Source organism: Neopsephotus bourkii, unplaced genomic scaffold (assembly GCF_033783945.1).
Source record: "Neopsephotus bourkii isolate Nb327-2 ecotype Australia unplaced genomic scaffold, CSIRO-AGI_Nbou_v1 NB_1707, whole genome shotgun sequence".
Classification (NCBI taxonomy): domain Eukaryota; kingdom Metazoa; phylum Chordata; class Aves; order Psittaciformes; family Psittacidae; genus Neopsephotus; species Neopsephotus bourkii.
This window is the reverse complement of record NW_026902181.1, coordinates 2,360,010-2,378,677: the sequence shown is the minus strand read 5'-3', so window position 1 is coordinate 2,378,677 and position 18,668 is coordinate 2,360,010. Positions and strand designations below refer to the sequence as shown.

The 18,668-nt window shown below is 37.8% G+C and overlaps 1 protein-coding gene across 1 annotated transcript in view; it reads left to right on the top strand.

The window, feature by feature from the left end:
- Positions 1 to 18,668, top strand: part of KCNH5 (potassium voltage-gated channel subfamily H member 5) — a 160,264-nt gene that overhangs the window by 49,108 nt on the left and 92,488 nt on the right. Inside the window, exon 7 of the mRNA XM_061376495.1 lies at positions 13,976 to 14,405. Coding sequence (XP_061232479.1) covers positions 13,976 to 14,405 — 430 coding nt within the window. The remainder of the gene's footprint in view (positions 1 to 13,975; positions 14,406 to 18,668) is intronic.

Genomic DNA, 18,668 nt, shown 5'->3' with positions numbered 1-18,668 from the left:
AACTGCATGCATGATGCATCATAATTGAGATATGCTTAAAAGGACAAACTTTAACCAGATGTAGTAACAATAACAAGATAGCAGGGATCCTAAAGCTGTGATCACTTTCTTTCAGACAAACGAAATATGAAGTCCTTTTTAATAAGAGAACCCATAGTACCGTTTCTTTCTCATGAAGCTGTGTGTCATGGCCCTTGAGCCTGCAGCAGACACTGGAGTATAATTGCTTATGTACTTGATTTCAAAACCCTCCAGCTCCAGTTTTCCTTCATGCCTGAAAAGAATTGATTTTGAAAAAAGGTGTGTAAGCAGTCAGTCTTTCCCTCTTGGGTCTACAGTTTCCTTTTTTTCTGTCTTCCAGGAGAGATATATATATGTATATATTTTATATGCCTTCATTTGTGACATTTAAGTCTTTTGAGCTGATGGGTGTGTTCTGGATGGTTGTAGTTATAAGTGCTCTTTCTTCATATGGCTTTTAGCATTTATTTTAACTGGTACTTCTTTTCCTGGATTTAACCTTTTGCCCCACTAGCAGCTCAAACACTGCTCATAGGTAACGAATAAGTATATCAATAACATTACTTTGAAGAAATACTCTGATTTTAAGGAGAGTATTCCTCATTAGAAGGTGTTTCCTCCTTAATGCAAGTAGAAGTGAGAAGAGCTCTTTTGGCTCTTGATTCTGGTAAGTTTTAGTTCTTTATATTGTCCCTGGGTATTTGAATAGAGTATTTGTCTTTACCATTAAAATTGGTGATTGTGGCATTTCAAAAGTTAACAGAAAATCAGAACTTAGTGGTAAAGACCTCGGGGGCAGGTCCCAGTGTTCTTTGGGTTATTGATATGGTGGTGAAGGATGGACCCAAATCAGAGTGAATAGCCCTAAAAACCAGCTGAGTGAAAGAAGATTTTCCAAATTTTCCTTCTGTGTCCTACCTTCATCCCTTTTTCCCCATAAAGCATGAAATGCACTCTTGTTATTTGTTAAAGGACTGGGTGAGTAGGGGTGCACACCATTTCAGGCTGTTTCTTTCCTTGCCTATAGGCAGGTATCTCATAAAGAAGGCTATGGCTAAGGAAGTTTAGGTTTGTTTCTCTCAGTTATAGATGTAGAGTACCATATGTGATAAAGGTGCTTGAAGGTTCTCAATCAGAGGCTGATGAATCGTTGCATAAGAAGACGCCTTATGCACTTGAGTACTATTTTATGAAGTCAGAATTAAGGAGATTAGTCAAAAGATTAAAATAAAAAAAGGAGTTTGAAAAAGGGAAATTTGAGTTTCCTTACTGAGGGTTGAAGTTCTTCAAATGCAGTTAGTCTTTACTGGAATAAGAACAGTGCAATTTCCATCACAGAAAACATTAGGCCATGGCTGGAGTCTTGTGAAATTCCCACCTGAGGCAAGCATGACTGCAAATCAAAGTTATTTTGTTGGTGACTGGATACAGAGCCACAGTAGAAGGGTATGATGGAAAGGATTATGACACACAGAGAACTAGGGGGATTAAAATGATTTGAGGCAGAATTAGAGGTGTATACTTCCATACCTGAGTTACAGAGCCAGGTTGCTACAGTCAGCTCAGGGAATTTGGATGTATGGCAAGGAGGGAGAAAGGTAAGATAATGAGAGAGACCTTGCACAGCATAGAATGATCTAAATGGATGTGATGGGTGAGGAATTAAATGGTATTAAAGGGTACCACTTAATTGTTCATAAGTGGTATTGAAAGGGTAGGAAAACAAGGTAAAATAGCTGGAGAAAATGAGTTCAGACAGAGGAAAGTGGAATCTGTAGTGGGATATGTACTTTATTTAAGAAAATTGGTAGGATGATAGTCCTAGAAATTCAGAAAATGCAGAGCATCTTTTCTAATTGGGAAACATGCACTGAAATACATTCTAGCTAAGCCAAAGCCATACAGAAAACCATTTCTATATGGATGTGTGAGAAGGGGCACTATAAAACATATTGAGGAATCCAGCAAATTGTCAAGGTACAAACCAGAATGGAGAGTCTGTGCTCAGAGTCTGGAAATAGGCTGTTTTTAGTATTCCTTTTTTAGAAGTAAACCAGTACTCTGGAACTTCAGATTTAGCCCCAAAGTGCATGTTTGCCACTCTCTTCTTTTAAATTAAATAAAGAATAAAGAAAAAAAGTTTGGAATAATGGGAGATATGTTGTTTCCACCCAAAGATTTTGGTCACATGAAGTTCCTATTGTTGTTAGGCTGGGAAGTGTGTAATAACTGAAAGTTTGATTTTTGTCTTGGAGTTACATGTCCCATGTAGTGAATCTCTTTCTTTCCCTGATTATTTAGCTCTTCCACTGGTATATGCACTGTCATTTATATTTCTAAAATCATAACTTCCTACTTTTGAAGCTAGAGAATTATGTTACCTTGGGGCTTAGCCTTTTTATGTCTTCTGCCTATTAGAGAGAGATAAATATCCAACCTCAGTCAGTCCGGGCTACCAAAAGTTTGCTTATAACGTGGGTAGCTATTGATTCCATACAAGTCACAATTATCAGAGTCACACTGTACTGAAGTTGTCAGCAGATGGGGTTACAGTGTGCCTGCAGACATTGATCCCATTGCTTATTCAGATATGATCAAACCATGCCACAGCTCTCTTTGGAATCAGATGCATAGATTTATATTCCAGGATGTTGTGCAGGTGCTTGACTTTTGTCCCACAGACCCATGCAATTGAGAGAGTATCTGGAGCTAGAAGGGACTCAGGTACTCACATTCAAGTACAAGCAGGCTAATACAGTGCTTCTGAGGGCTGCATTTGAGCATTTGTAAATTAGTGTATAAAGTAAATATTCCCAGGACTAGGTAGATGAACAAGATTTTGGCCAAATGGGAAATGCTTCCCCAAATTGTGAAATACATTTAAATACAGCTGACACCCCCTCCCTCGCCTTTGCTGTTTGATAAAAAATATTGGGTTTTTTGTTGTTATTGTTGTTTTTGTAGGTTTCTTGGGGGTTTTTTTCCCCTTCTTCTTGTGTGGGAATTTTCACTGAGATTCATGAATTTCTGAGTTTGGAATGAAACAAAACCTAGAAAGTTGATCTCATCTCTGCCAGACATGGCACAGGCACGTGTGCATATTGCAAGAGTAATATTATGTACTGCAACGAGTATTACATATGAGTGGACCAGATATCAGGATCGTACATACAGATAATCAAATAGATGGTTTTCAAATGGGTTGTATAAAAGATTGTCCTTTCTGCAAAAATTAGTTTTCATGAGCTAGTGGCTGGAAGTGAAAGAAGACAAATTTAAGCGACCTAAAACTCTGGAGTTCTATGTCTATTGTTTAATAATGCAAGACTTAAAAATTGGCCTTCAAAATTTAGTGATCACGGCAGGACATATTAAGACATGGAACCTTTGTAATCTACTTTTGATTACTGTTATCTATCTATTTCAGCAGTGGCAGAAACTTCTTTGCATCACTCAATAGCAACTAAAATAGGAACATCTATAAAATGAAAGCAAGTAAAAGCTGATACAACTAGTTTAGCCATATTCACATCTGCAGTGCTTTACTGCAAACATTCTATTTTCAGGATATATTTGAAAATGGGTTTATGGACCCCAGCCTGAGTGACATATGCAAGGTGAAGATGAATCAGTGGTTTCCTAGAATATGGCTTTGGCTCTGAAATGAAGTCTAGCTACCTTTCTTAAAATAGGAGGCTGACATGGAGAAAAAAAAAATCCCAGAACTAAATCCCTACTACAGCCAAGTGTTAAAACTATGATGAAAACTCTTAGCAATCTAACGATAGACGTACTGAGCCTGGGACCTGGGATTTTCCCCTTTGTTATTCAGTCAGATGACAATGAAATATGAAGAATACTGTCATCGTGCTGTAGTGTGCAGAAAACTGAAATATGATAATATAATGGCTTGCTTATGATGTCCAAAATATAAATGTATCCACCTTAGGCATATATTATACCAGCCCTCCAGTACCCAAAGGTGGCCCACAGTGTCCAAAGCCAGGCTGGATGAGGCTTTGAGCAACCTGGTCTAGTGGAAGTTGTCCCTGCCCATGGCAGGTGGGTTGGAACTATATGACCCTTTAAGGTCCTGTCCAACCCAAACCATTCAGTGATTCTATGATTATGTGGATGGTCAACCATATTCATCCCTGTCACTTAATCACTCCTGCCACACCTATTGCACTTAGTTGCAGAATTGCACCATGTGTATATCTTTTATTCAAGCTAAGTTTTTATTCAATTTCTCCTACTGTTTAATTACCAGATTTTTCAATGCTGTGCAAGGTCTGGGATATTTCTGCAGGTTCTGCTGTGGAGACACATGACTGTTATCTTGATATGAGAAGCAACTTGCGACAGGAAAGGCCTGAACCACAGTCAACGCAGGGATGTTACACCACTCTCATGAGCATTATGCATACTGAACTGTAATTACATGTCTCAGTGTTTTTTTTTTGTTTTGTTTTTAATGTGTTGTTGTATATGTTATTGGGAAGCAGATGTTGGGTACAAGCCATTTAAATCAAATCTTTAGTCAGAGCCGTTATTAAGTGATGGAGTCCAATTCGGGCAAATTGTGTGTAGAGTACTTTAAAGGGAAGCTTTGAGTCCTATGTGATCCCGTTGCTTGCAGAGGAGGGAAAGGCTTACAAAGGAGATGAGGCAAATGAAGTAATCCTGTCATATACTCACTGAAATAATGCTGATGGGAATAGCACAAATCCACGTTACAGAGATTGCTAAACACAGCCATAAATGGGAAGAAAAGAGTCGCAAGCTTAGGGGTGGGCAATTGTTCTGCACAAAATGGAGCCAAGGTGTAGCCTTGGAGAAACTAACCTCATGGCTAATATCAGAATTAGCAATGTTTTACTAGCAAGACATCCGTGCAGCTTGGTGCAAGTATTTTGTTGAAGACTGAATTTGTGTAAAATCTGCCCGTTGCCTCAGGGTTATGTGTAGCTCCTTCCAGAAGTACTTGCAGAAACACTGCAGCTTAGGTTACTTCCTCCAGATATTTCTTTTTTTATTCCTATATTGGCAGAGGAAATTTGTAGTTAGTTGCTGGCATTAAATTACTGGCCAAGTTCAGTTTTCTATTCAGCAGCTGTCCTAACCAATGTGATCCGCCTTCCTCCCCTTCCCATTTCATCTTCCATCCAGCTACCCTAACTGACAATTACCAGATTTTATGATATCATCCTCTTTTTTTCCCCCACTTGGGCACCCTGATGCACTAGCAGTACAAGATGCCACATCCACTTAACATGAATCTAGAAGAAATATTTTGAAGTCACCCTTCTTTTTATAATCTCAGTTATTCACTATTTGAAATGTATCACATTGTATAGTTGTGCCATAAACAATTCAGTCAAAGTTTATTTCTAATATTATAGCTTATTGACATTTTTGGGGGGACAGGGAGAGAAAAGAGAGAGGGGGGAGAATATCTCCTCATCCTCCTGGGGAAAAAATAGATAAACCTGAAGCAATAAATTTAGAGGTGCTTTCAGAAACTGCATGAGAAAACTGACTTCTGCTTTGCTTTCATTTTACTATAAAGACTGGATTTTGTGCTCACTGCAGTCTACTCCCATTTCTACCACTGGTGGAGGGTCAAATATTAAATAGGCTCTGCTGCTGTCTGCACCCATGATCTAGATAGCTTGTGCAGAATCAAAGTCCCTTACTCCCATGTAATGTAGATTTACATAAACTGAATGCAACCCTAAATTAAATTCTTACAGTGGTGATAAATCAGAAATTTGCTTTTTTATTTTTCTCATTCTATTCTCATTTTGATTTGTTACTATGCAACTTTATTGCATTAATTGTTTACCTAAAAAGAAGGGTTTCTGAGATATCGTGGAAGATTTATTTTAACATTAACTCCAGTAAAGAAGCATTAAGGAGCTATCCAGGGATTTTACGGCTAAGCTCTATTTAAGTAGCTAAGCTCAAAAATTTTTTTTGGGAAATGATTTGCTGGTTAAATTTCAAACAGCCTGTACATCCTCCTGGATTGTTCTCTTGCACTGCAAAGAGTAGTATCTTCTGGACATGTGCCTGCAGGCTCACCTGCTTGTTGTTGTCAAGACTCACTGTTTGGGTTCCCCAAATCCGTAGGTACTGTGTTTCCTGTTACATTGTGTGCCATCATGCAGTAACTGCTTGGAGAAGATTACCCAAGATTTACAAAACTGGTGCCTTTTTCACTGCTTCAATAGCATATGCTGAGCTATACCTTGACTTTACAGAATCAGCTAAGTGATTAGGGTGATTTTTTTATGGTTTTGTTTGTTTGTTTTTATAATTACTTCTGATGAGAGAAATGTAATGAAAGTTCTGTCCATGCTCTTTTAAATAAAGTGTTTGGTCTGTATTTCAAAATGTACTAACGTGATTAACCTGATGAAACACAGGGCCGCGTCTAGTCCACAGGAGATACAGGCACATTCAGGGAATGGCTCCTTGTCTCCAAAATAGGTATGAGGAGTAACCTTGCCCTAAAGTACCCATTTCCCACCACTGACTGTAATGACATGCTATTGTGACTAGCTGACATGCAGATCCTTCCACGATACATTTTGGATTGAGATGATACATCCTTCCCTTGAGACTGTATTTTCCTCACTTCAACTTTTCAGAGGATAAAAACAAAATCAGAAAAAAAAAAAAAAAAGAGGTAAAACTTACAGGGACCTCTTGAGTCACTGGCTTTGGTGGGCAGATGCATCTCATGACCCTTCTGATAAACGGGTCAAAATCCACCTTAACTCATGTTGTCTGCAAATCTGCCTGAATTTGCAATTGGTGCATGTGTCCCTGTGCCAGCCTTCTAGGTTAAATGTTTCTTTTCTTGCCTTCATGTTTATCTCATCTCCTTGATGTTCTTAGACAGAGCAGTCGTATTACGTCTGTCCTTCTGTGTGTGTTCCTCCCCTCTCCCTCCAACACCTATTTTCCTTTCCTTAATATAAGGAAACTGACCTTGCCCAGAAACTCCATTTATGAAATGTAACAAATACTTTCTTGGCCATTCCAGCTGCCTCTCTCTGCACAGAGTTAAGTTTGAATATGTCTCTTTAGGGCAGTATGTATTACTCCAAGTACGGAGTTGATTTTGGCTTTGTAATTGGGGTTTGTTTTTCTCCTCTTGATGGTGGAAGCCCTCAAATGATCTATCCTGGAACTACATTAACCTCTTCTGTGAGTGTAATCACTATGAGTCACTGCGGGGTTAACCCATAGACCCAAATATTTATTTTTCTCAATAATCTTCAGCTAAAGATCTTTCTAGTTCTAGAAGTTTTTGTTAATTTGCCCTGTAATGGATGCCTTGAGACTGTATCATTAAGATTTATTGCACTTTCCTTTGTTCCCACCCAGTTATTCTTTGCACTTAAAGTGTTTTCCAAGGGTGTGCCATCAGCATATTTTGTGATCCTGTAATATTCCTCTGTACTTCACAAAGAAACCGAGAGGTGCTGTTTGTAACCCTTGCTAGACTTCCTTTTAATGGTTCCCATTTTGCTAGCTTGCTGTCCCTCAGTCACCACCTAGTTGTGGTTCCTGGTTTTTTTTGTGTGTTTCCTAATAATTTCACCCCTTGCATTTCTGAAATACTGCATTTATTTTATTTAGAAAATGGGGTGTTTTATCAAAGAAAGCTATCAGGAAAACTTGGCTAGATCCCAGCTAACCTAAGTTTAGCAAACCTATTGCTGCACTGATTGCATTTTGATTTATCTCAGTTTCTAATTACTCTTTCCCTTAACATTTGTTCAGGTAAGGTATCTGTTTATTTCCTTCTTGATGCATTACCTTTTCTGGAAAACAAACATAATCCTTGAAAACTAAAGCTAGGAATTAATTGATTTTTAGCCCAAGCCTAGATTATTTTTACTTCATTGCAGCTTGGTTACCTTTGTTGTTCTTTTTTTCATTTTTGAATGTGAAGAATCTTTGGGTGTTTGTTCTTTATAAGGAAAAGTTCAACCTGACATTTGGCAATTCTCACTTTATCTCTGTTCTTTATACCCTCTAAGGTGTAGCTTTCTGTTGATCAATTGTTTATTTCTTACATATTGTCAGTTCTCTGTTTTTGTTTTCTTCCTTTGGGTGATTGCTTACACAATTATAGCTGATGCCCAGCTTTACAAGTTTTTCTCCTTCTTTGAGATACAGCCTCTGGAAATTTTGTACTTTTTGATGTAAGGACACTCAGGTGTTCTCTGCTGTCAGGTGTATGACCCTAATATCTCCATGGTCCAGTTGCCTTCGTGTGTGATTGTCTATAGCTCAGTATACTATCACTTATAATTTACCAGCTCTTGCCTTTTTGCAATCAAGAACCCCAATCCAGTTTTCTTTGTGATAGTTCCTTTTCTTATTAACTGATTCAATTCCTTCTTCAAGCCAATGGGGACTTCTGCAAAATCGCATCAAAACTAAATGTAGTGTAGCATCACCTTCTGTGGAGTAATTGGCTATTCAGTGAAGAAATAAGCTTGCTATTAGATCTGTAGAAAATCTCAGTCTACTGTTATTAATAGCAGTTATTCTCCAAGCTCATATATAGAGAGATAAGTCTCACATTGTGAGGCAGTGCTCTATAATATCTATCTCAGTAATAACATAATACAGGTTTGGATGCTACCCAGATCCCGGCTATCCAGATTTCTAAGCATGGGTTTAATTTCTCCTCCCGTAAGCTGTGTGATAGGCTTTAGCTTCTTTGTATTCAGAGGGAGGGGAGAGAGATAGCTTGAGGAGGTGATTCATCCCATCCCCAGCTGTCTGAGATGGATTGGGTAAATCACTCTCCTGACATGCCTCTTTCTTCACTCGCCACGGAGTAAAGCTGGACTCTTCACATAGACCAGATAGTTGGCTGTAAGGTTGCAGCATTATGTAAGATCAATCCCACCCCAGGAGGGGAGGTAGAGCTCAGTAACGGGGTAGCTGTGGCTTGTTCAAGTGTGCTTAAGCTCAGCTTACATGAAACCATTTTGTTCTTGCATGGAAATAAGGAGTTCAGCCTGAGCTACAAACTCCTCAGAGGATTTGATCGCTTTAATGGCTAGTTTTGTTATATGCAGATTAGTGTGATTGCTGCATCTAGCAACCCTAAGCATATTGGCTTAAATTTAGCTTGAGAAGGTCTGTATATACTGCAGTCAAACCTTTGACTGCGGTGGCAACATGCCCTACAGCATTTCATAGCAAGTTTCTTAGCTCTGGTTCTTGGCCACTACATAAAATATGAAAAACCACAATGTTCTGGGCATCAAAACACAGTGAATATTCTTCTGCTTTTTTTTTTTCCTCTGAGCTTTTCTGAGACAGTGGTTTCTGTTAAATGATGCAGTACCTGTCCTCATGTTAAGATCCAAGAGGATTTCAGTTTTAGAACACATTTAAAATGCGTGTTTCTTTTTTTTTTGTTACTGTTGCTTATGTGTCCACAGCTAACAACAAATAAATGAAAAATCATGGAGTAAAATCTAATTGAAATACTGCCTAGAGTTATAACTTCGTTTTTTCTTAAAAAAAAAAAAAAAAGGCATGAAATTTACCACTTCAGCAAACTGGGATTTCATTTGGAGGTCTAAGCAGATTTTAGTGTATTTAGATGATAGAAAGTAATGGATGTTTTTGGTTTTATTTTACTTTTAAAAACATTTATGCAATATATTCCTGTTGCAGAAAAGACTTATTAGATAATCAAGTAAACAGCTGATTAAATCTTTAATGGCTTTTTAAAAGATGCAGCTCTGCTGTTCTTTTGCTGCTTTACTGTAGAGGAGACTGCACTCTCTCTTTTCTGGTTTGCAAGGACATCTCTGGCCCTCATACTAACTTCAGTGATTTCCCGCACTTGTTAACTTCTCATTTTCCTTTGGTCACAATGTTCCCTTTATCCTCTTGCATGTTTGGCTCTTGACCCCTGTATAACATGACTTTGACAGCTTCATCTTTCCTGTTGCCTGCGGTATCAGAAGTTCATTAAGTACAAGAGAATTTAGCTCCCTGTTCTTGCTCAAGGTGTGGAGGTCTGTGCTCATGGCATGTGTTGCAATTGCAGGAAATGTCTTTCTCAGTCTTGTGGTCAGAAAAGTTTAGCCAGGTGTAGACACACAACTTACACACTTCCTTCATCCCGGAAGACTAAAGTTTGATAATATGATAACATCTAGGATCTGAAATGGCAAGATTTAGGTAATTTTAATAGGAAGGAGTGATCCCTCTGCATTTCAGACTAAGTGCTGTCATCACTTGTGCCTCCGGTATTAAACTGACTGTCCTTGCTTCGTATATCAAGGGAATCTGAGAACACAAGTTGCAAGGCACTTATGTCAATAAAGTTTGGCTTTGTTTAATCACAAATGGCTAATTAAATTCCAAAGTTGAATACCCATTTGTCAAAAACGTCTTTCTGGATAAATTTGACATTGTCTTTGTGGTAGCTTCCGCTGTCTAAATAGAAATAGTTGCATAAAAAGGGCTAGTTCAGAGCTACTGCTTGTGTCCTCTCCTGATCCAGTGGCCTTTGAAGTCACTGGGAGAGTCGTCTGTGGCTTGTACCTATAACACTTAAGTCGATGACATTTATCAGTTAGAAATTTGGTTCCAAACTTGCTGCAAAAAATACAATTCTGGAGTAAGCGGGCTTTCAGTTAAGATTTCTGCAGCTGGGATGATTGAAGATAAGCAAGTGGAATGTCTTCATCTGATTAAGACATGATCAAGTACATTAGCCAAAACCTCAAGGGGCAGGATTGGATGGTTCATAACATAATGAAATATTCTCAGTCAGAGAACACAGAAAAGCAGATATTAGTCAGTCGGCCAAATTTACTAAATACTCAATGGAGTGACAAATGGTTCTCCCAGATGGTGGGACCTTCATATAAGGTCCAAAAATTTGCATTATTTACACAATGCTAATATCAAATGGGATTACATGTTCCTTTGAACATTTCTGATGATCTATGTGTTCCTTGAGTACTGAGGTTACTTCAGTTAAAGCAGATACTCATCCTTTAGAAGAAATATAAGAAAAATGAAAGGCAGACAACAATCTTTTGAACTTACTGAATTTCTTAATAACCCAAGCATGATTCAAGGCAGTTAATCTTTCACATAATTTCCACAAAAGACACTGTTGCTGAATCTTAGGCAGTGCTCTGTGCATTACCAGCTATGCATTTATTATCAAACAATTTTTTTAGGTATAGAGGTATTAGCTTGACTCAACCTAGTACTTAAAAAGTGCAATGCATCACATGTTCATTTAGAATGTACTTAATTGCTCTTTCCTAGTTAGTGTTTTATGGAATAAGCTTTTAAAGCTTCAAATATTGTCTTTATATTTTCCAAGATTAGACTTGAAATGTGACTACTCAATAAATATCTCTCTGATTTTTCAGCCTTAGAGTAGTGGGTGAGACTGAACTCCCTTTAAGATTTATGGTGAAACTTACTCAAATTAATCTTAGGAAATAAAACATTTCAGTGTCATTTAAAATGAAACATTTCTCTTTGTTTTATGCATAATAGATGTGATTGTGTTTAGGAAAAAGAAATAAAACAATCACAGCATAAAATCTCACCCAGACTTTGCTGCTAAACTGCCCATGTAATTTAGAGAGAGATGTAATACAGATGAGGACAGAGCATCAGACTGTAAACTCTCCTGTTTAAGGGCTGAGTCTTGGTTTGTGTTTGTGCAGCAGATAGTGCAATGTAAGCCTTGCCACTGGGACAAACATGAGCTACTGGGTGAATAAAGGGGACTCCTAAGTTCAGATCCCAGGTCTCTAACTCCTTCCTTATCCTTAATCTTGGTAATGAATAGTTACTCTTTTGAGTAAAATTATATGAAATAATGCATATCTCTCATTAGGATCTATCAGATAATGAAATAGGATCTGACAATTTCCTAATGCAATAGGATCTGATCCTACAAAAAACCCCACCCTGCTGTTTTCTCCCTCTGATTTCACAACAAGTTGTAAACTTTCAGAATCAGTGTTAATTCACTGAAACATATGGCAGAATAATTTCATTAAATACACTATTAAAATACTCTGTAGTTTTCTTTTGTAATGTAGATATGGTTTCTGTGGGGTGTAACCTTCATTCAGGAGTACATTGACCCCTGTCCATTGTGTAATGAATGTTGTAGGGTACTTCCTAGTTTATTGGGCAAGTTGGCTGTTCAGAGTGTCTCACAGGCATCTATCCCAAAGCAAATAAATAGATATATGTTTAGATGGAAACTAGAATTATAAACTAGATCTGTGTCTCGTGTAAATGCAAAATACAGAAATCAAATTGGGAAAATTCCACTTTCCTTCATTGGTATTGGGCATCATGCGAGCTTGAATGCAAACATGAAACTTCAATTTATGAAGGATTTGGGGATCTGAAACAAATTCCAACAGGATCTGAAAAGCATACAAGAACTTTGTCGAACAGATTACCTCTAGAAATATCGAATGTATATTACCCTTCAAACATAAGTTGTGAAAAAAAGCAGAGGTGCAAAAGACATGAGTTTTTCTAGTATGGAAAACTCCAGAAAATCCGGACTTTTACTGTTTGATAATACTGTTAACCATTATTTTGACTAGACTGATGTGATAATGATGCATAGAAAAGGGCAATTTAATCTTGGCACAATAAGTAGGTATATTTACCTCATTGCTTTCTATGTCTTAATTTCTCCTTTAAATTAAATGTCTTCAGCTTCTGAATGTTTTATATTAGAAACCTTTCTTTCCAAAAAAAGGTTTGTAAAGAACCTTTTATTTTGAGCCATTAATTAAATGCACAATTTAAGTATATCATGGGATTGCTATAGATAAGGAACATGTTTTTCATCTCTTTCTGCATCTATAAACTCTGTTAAAACACACTGCAAACCATTTGTGCATTGAGGAGGATGTACATGTTTCTTGTTCCCTCTGCACTGTTTCTATTAACTTTTTGATGATTCATCTGCTTCTTTTCCCTAAATATTTGTATTTCTATTTATTTGTACTTAGAATAATAGACTTCATTTATCACGTGTGAAAAAAAAACCAAAACACCCCAAAAATACTTGATTTAGGAAAATTCTGCAATGGCTGTTGATCAGAAAGGAAATTAACCTGATACGCAAAGGAATGTGGTTTTTTTTTGCAAGTGCCTTGTGGTCTGTATTAACCCTCACTCAGAAGGGTGATGGGCCCACAGATGTTTGTTCCATATTCAGTGAGACTTCTTATAAATAGTGAAATATCCAGAGTTATATTAGCTGTCATAAAAGATAGTATGAGGTAAAAACTGTTGGACTAGAGGAAGTTACTCAGCTATTTTCTGATAGATGAGGGTAACAATAAAGAGATTTTTATGTAGTTACCCATTACAATTACTTCCTGACATTTCTCTGGAGCATCTGTTAATGCTGAGGGTTATTGAAGTAGGTGGACCCTTGTTTTGGCCAGAATAGCAATTCTCTGCTTGGATTTAATAGAATTCTGTTCTCTGGGAAGGTTTGAGAAGACTCTACTAGAATGGTATAGTTCCATCTGTGACTGCTCTTCCTCCTTGAGGTCAAAACAGAGTATCTTATTACTTCAAACTTGCAAACATTTTACAATAAACTCCTTTTTATAAGAAACATGCCATTTCTCACTTTGGATTACAAAGAACTCTTCTGTTACGTGGAAAGACTGAGCTTGAATTAAGTAATTTATCCACCTAACGAGTGGCAAATTTGATTTACCCTGATGAGGACAAAAGTACTGGAGGGGAAGGAGGGTTTGATCTTGTATTCTATCATCTGGGCATGAAAAAATTGAATAGAAAGATTTAAAGTAGATACGGGAATTGCTATACAGCCTTCTGTGTTAACCAGAATGATATTTCAGATTCAATAATGATTTTTATTCTTTTCTAGGGGATCAGTAGCCTCTTCAGCTCCTTAAAAGTGGTACGTCTGCTACGACTCGGTCGAGTTGCCAGGAAGTTGGACCATTATCTGGAATATGGTGCTGCTGTACTGGTGCTGTTGGTGTGTGTATTTGGACTGGTGGCCCACTGGCTAGCCTGCATATGGTACAGCATTGGAGACTATGAAGTTATTGATGAAGTCACTAATACAATCAAAACAGATAGCTGGCTCTACCAGTTGGCACTGAGTATCGGGACACCATATCGATACAACACCACTGGCTCAGGGCAGTGGGAAGGAGGACCCAGTAAAGACTCCTTGTACATATCCTCTCTCTACTTTACCATGACAAGCCTTACAACAATAGGATTTGGAAACATAGCACCAACCACTGATGGAGAGAAGATTTTTTCAGTGGCCATGATGATGGTTGGCTGTAAGTAGAATTTCCTTTTATTGTGTTTAAGCTAAAGGTGGTGGTATAGCACACTTGATGTAAGCTTTCTTGACATCCTAAAATATCTGAAGTACATATAAATAATAATGAAATGAACTTGGAATTACTAAAAACAGGAAATGAAATTAAGTAGTTTCTGTAACTTTAAAATTGTTTATGACAGCAAGCGTAATATGTTCATAAGTGTGCCCAATGACAGTCTTACATTGAGTTCAGGGCCACTTCTTTATGCTTCAAAGATGACTTTGAAAGGTCTTGACTGGAATTTGGTTAGAAGTTACAATGTATATTCAAATTCAGGTAGTCTGACTGAGTTTTGCTTGTAAATTTGCAAAATGTTTGAATTTGGAAATGTTTGAAGTGGTTTTAGCCAATTCTTGACACATTTAGTAGTTCCATACAGTCGTTATGTACTTTATGGAACTGGTTTGACTTACAAGGCCAGATTTTATATACTGCGTGTGCTGACCTTTGTCTCCAGCAAAGCTGGAAGGGAAGGAAGTAGTTAGGCATTACGTTGCACCTTTTCTCTGCTTCCTGCTATTTTGTAGCCCTGCTGAAATGGTTTAGAAACAACAGTGGTAAGGCACATTTCTCATTTCATGTGCTGCCAAGGTCAGATCACTGAGCACCTCTCCAGATTAACAGAAATCTTCAAAATATAGTAAAGACTGCTGAAAATGTTCATAACATTTGGGAGAATTATTTTTCTGTTAAATAAATAATTCTTATTTTTCTTATGCTTTTTGTTTTCTGAGCTACATACAAGCACTAAGCAATTATGTAAAAAGAGAGCAACCAAAACCTTTTGAAAATAAAACCTACATAATCTCTCTGATAATTATCTCAGCTAACACTTTGAGCTCATCTCAGAGAAATACTGAACTATAAAAAGTTTTCTTGCTGAAGTCTTTCTAGAGCTTTAGAAGATTAAAGCTATTTGTTTAGATTTTTAACTGCTTTTTAAAAAAGTGGTTGTAGTTTAAGGACTCTGTTTGCAGGATGTTGCAATGCAATTTCTGCTGAACAGCATCTTTACAAGACGGGTTGATGTGTTGCAAAATATTTCAAAGTCCATAAAAGCAAATCCCCAAGCTACAGCATTAATGAGCTATTGCAGTTAGGCCATAGAAAACCTATAGGTGCTGATTAGCCATTTGTTGAAACTGCTTTGTGGTATTTACAGAAGGCTGGGGATTTGGAGAATAAAGTGACTATAGCACGTTTTAAATATTTAATACTTACTTCCCTTGTCTTCTGTGGGGAATTCTGTGCCCTGCAGAGGAGAGCACCACAGAGGGAACTAAGCAGCTGTGGTAAATGATTAGGGTAAGGTGAGAGCCCTAACTATTGTTGTTGTTGTTGTTATTATTATCATTATCATTACTATTGCCATAAAGACATAATGAATAATAATAACAAACCAAAATAGAGACATGGCCTCAAGAAGTGAAAAGGAAGTGGAGATTATAACCTGCCCTGTATTTGGTCTAGGTGGATTGTTCTTTTGCTTTTTGATCTCTTAAACACGTTAAAGATGAGGAACACACATAGCAGTATTAAGGTTGTCATTTACAACAATCTATGTATGTGCCGTTGTCTGATTTAGTTTTCTTAGGTGCTACCTAAAAAATTATTAAATGTACATGTCAAATTTGTAAGTGGTACCTGTAAGCTTAGTTGTTGGGAAACTGTGAGTAGGTTTATACGCTTTTGGGCAAAGTCAAAAACAGAATCTAAAATTCAAGAAACGTGTGGCAAAAGGACAGCTGTGTGGCTTATTGCATAAAAATAATGTCATTAGAATAAATGTGGCTTCTCTTGTGAGTGAGGTGAAGAGCATTGTGGCATCAGGAAGGCTACAGACAGAAGAAACCTTTTTTTGACCTTTTTTTTGAAGTGTAAAAATTCTCAATTATGATCAACTAGTTGAATCAATTATCTATTAATTATCAATGAAGATCTGAAGATGTTAAATTCATGCACAACAGTACAATGCTTCTGAAATCTAAAGGGGTTGCTTGCAATATTTCTGCAAAGAGAGCAGACATGCAGGATTGTAAAAATATGCTTTTCAATGCCAGCTGCTGAAAACATAACAGTGTGAACACCAAAACCAGACAGGGAGGCACAAATAAGCAATGGATAATGCAATTTCTCAGGCAAAGTTGCTAATGAGGTTGGGAAAAGGATTTGGCCCCAAGAAAAGGTATAACTAAAAATGAAAATCGAGTTTTCAAAATAAGATGTTTCAGTTTGTCTTTTGAAACAGTGTTTTGACATAAGCAGTCAGCAAGACTCTATTACAGTTTGATGAATAAAACCTCTGATCCCTGAACCGAGTCCTGTTGCAAGCAGAGAGAGACTGTGAAATGCCTTCGGTAACTTTCCTGAAGAAGTTTGCTAATACCAATAGTTGATATTGGCAATGCCTTTTCTAACAGACTGTGCCAAAAAAATGTCTTAAACTTAACACTGAGAACAGATACAGTAATTCATCAGAATCCCAGCTGCCTACTCATGCAAACTGCAGATACAAAAGAAAAACCTTCATTGCGTTGTCAGCTAGCAGCAGCTTGTTCTGCAAGCCCAAGTTTCCTATTCATGCTGGCAAAATTATCAGGACCAGGGAGGAGTATTTGGAGAGATTTGCAAATCCTTCTGGTGGGCAGGATTGCAAAATGGTATACTTGTTAAAAATAGCCAAATTAAGATCTGTAGCTGCTGATCAAGCATTGCTATGCTGCAGGGCAGTGGTGAGGGAAACCTAGATGAATGGGGATGCTTTTCAGTTTGATTGGCAGTTTGTCACTTGGTTTTTCACCGAGGGCAAGATTGAGAAGGATATTTAGACTGAAATATATCACCTGTGTTGCAAGAAATTGCTCTCTGAATAGCTTAAGCTCATCTTGTGCAGCTTACTTCAGATTTCTTTTTGCCTCACTTTTTGTTGGTGTCCAGTGCTGTTCACCAACATTTTTTGTGTAGCTTTTTGACACTTCAAAAGCTAAAAATATCACCCATAAAGCATTCTATGACAAGGGAGCAAGGCTTTTACAAGGGTTATTGCTTAAATACCTATTGTGCATTTGCTGCATAAAGTTGCTGAATATGCATTGATAATCTGATTTCTATAGCTCCTTTTGTGTTGATATAGGTCATTTTGTCCCCTCTCTATACAGAGCAGAACAAATAGGTATGTCCATCAGAGCCTCTGAAAGGACAAGGAATCATTTATCACTCAGGAAGGACCTTTCTTATAAACCTTCCATTATCTTCTGTCTGCTCACAGTCTGCCGCAAGAATCTGTCTCTGTTGCTGCATGTTGCTCTGGCTCATTCCAAAGGCAGGCTTTAGGCTTCTGCAGCCATAGATGTAGATGTAAAACTAAAAAGGAATGTATTAAGAAAGAAGACAGAAAGATACTTCTGCTTTGTTCACCATTACTACTTTGTAACTCAGCATAGATAGGACTTCAGTGTTCAGAGAGCCTGTAAAAGGGAAGAGGTATTTTGGGGAAGGTGGCTTGCAGAATTCAAGAGAAATGGGGCTTTCTGAAGAAATGAGTGTGATTGCTTAAATGGCAGTAGTTGGTGTACTGCTGTGTGTCTTCTTCCCTTCTGTGATTCCACTACGAACAAAGTGGCCAGCTTCTCGGAGTCCTGGTTTCGGCTGGAACAGAGTTAATTTTCTTCCTAGTAGCTAGTATAGTGCTGTGCTCTGCATTTAGGATGAAAATAATGTTGGTAACGCACCGATGTTTTAGTTGTCACTGAGCAGCGCTTACACTAAGTCATAGCCTTTTCAGCTCCTGGTGCTCTGCCAGTGAGTAGGCTGGAGATGCATAAGCTGTTGGGAGGGGAAACATCCAGGACCCCAGTGGGCCAAATGAATATTCCATACCATATGATGTCATGCTGAACAATAAAACTGTAAGGATCTGTATAGCAGGGTGTCGGTCTGCTTCTCAGGGACTAGTTGGGCGTCAGTCAGTGGGTGGTGAGCGATTGCATTCTGCATCACTTTTTCTGTATATTGTTTTCTCATTGTTATTATTCTTTTCACTTCATTGTCCATTCTATTAAACTGTATTTATCTCAACCCGTGAGTTTCACCTTTTTTGTGATTCACCCGTCCCACTGGGAGGTGAGTGAGCAAGCAGCTATGTGGTGTTTAGCTGCCTGCCAGGTTAAACCACAACACCCAGCTTGCAGCTCAAAAGGTCTCTGATGCACTTTTGCA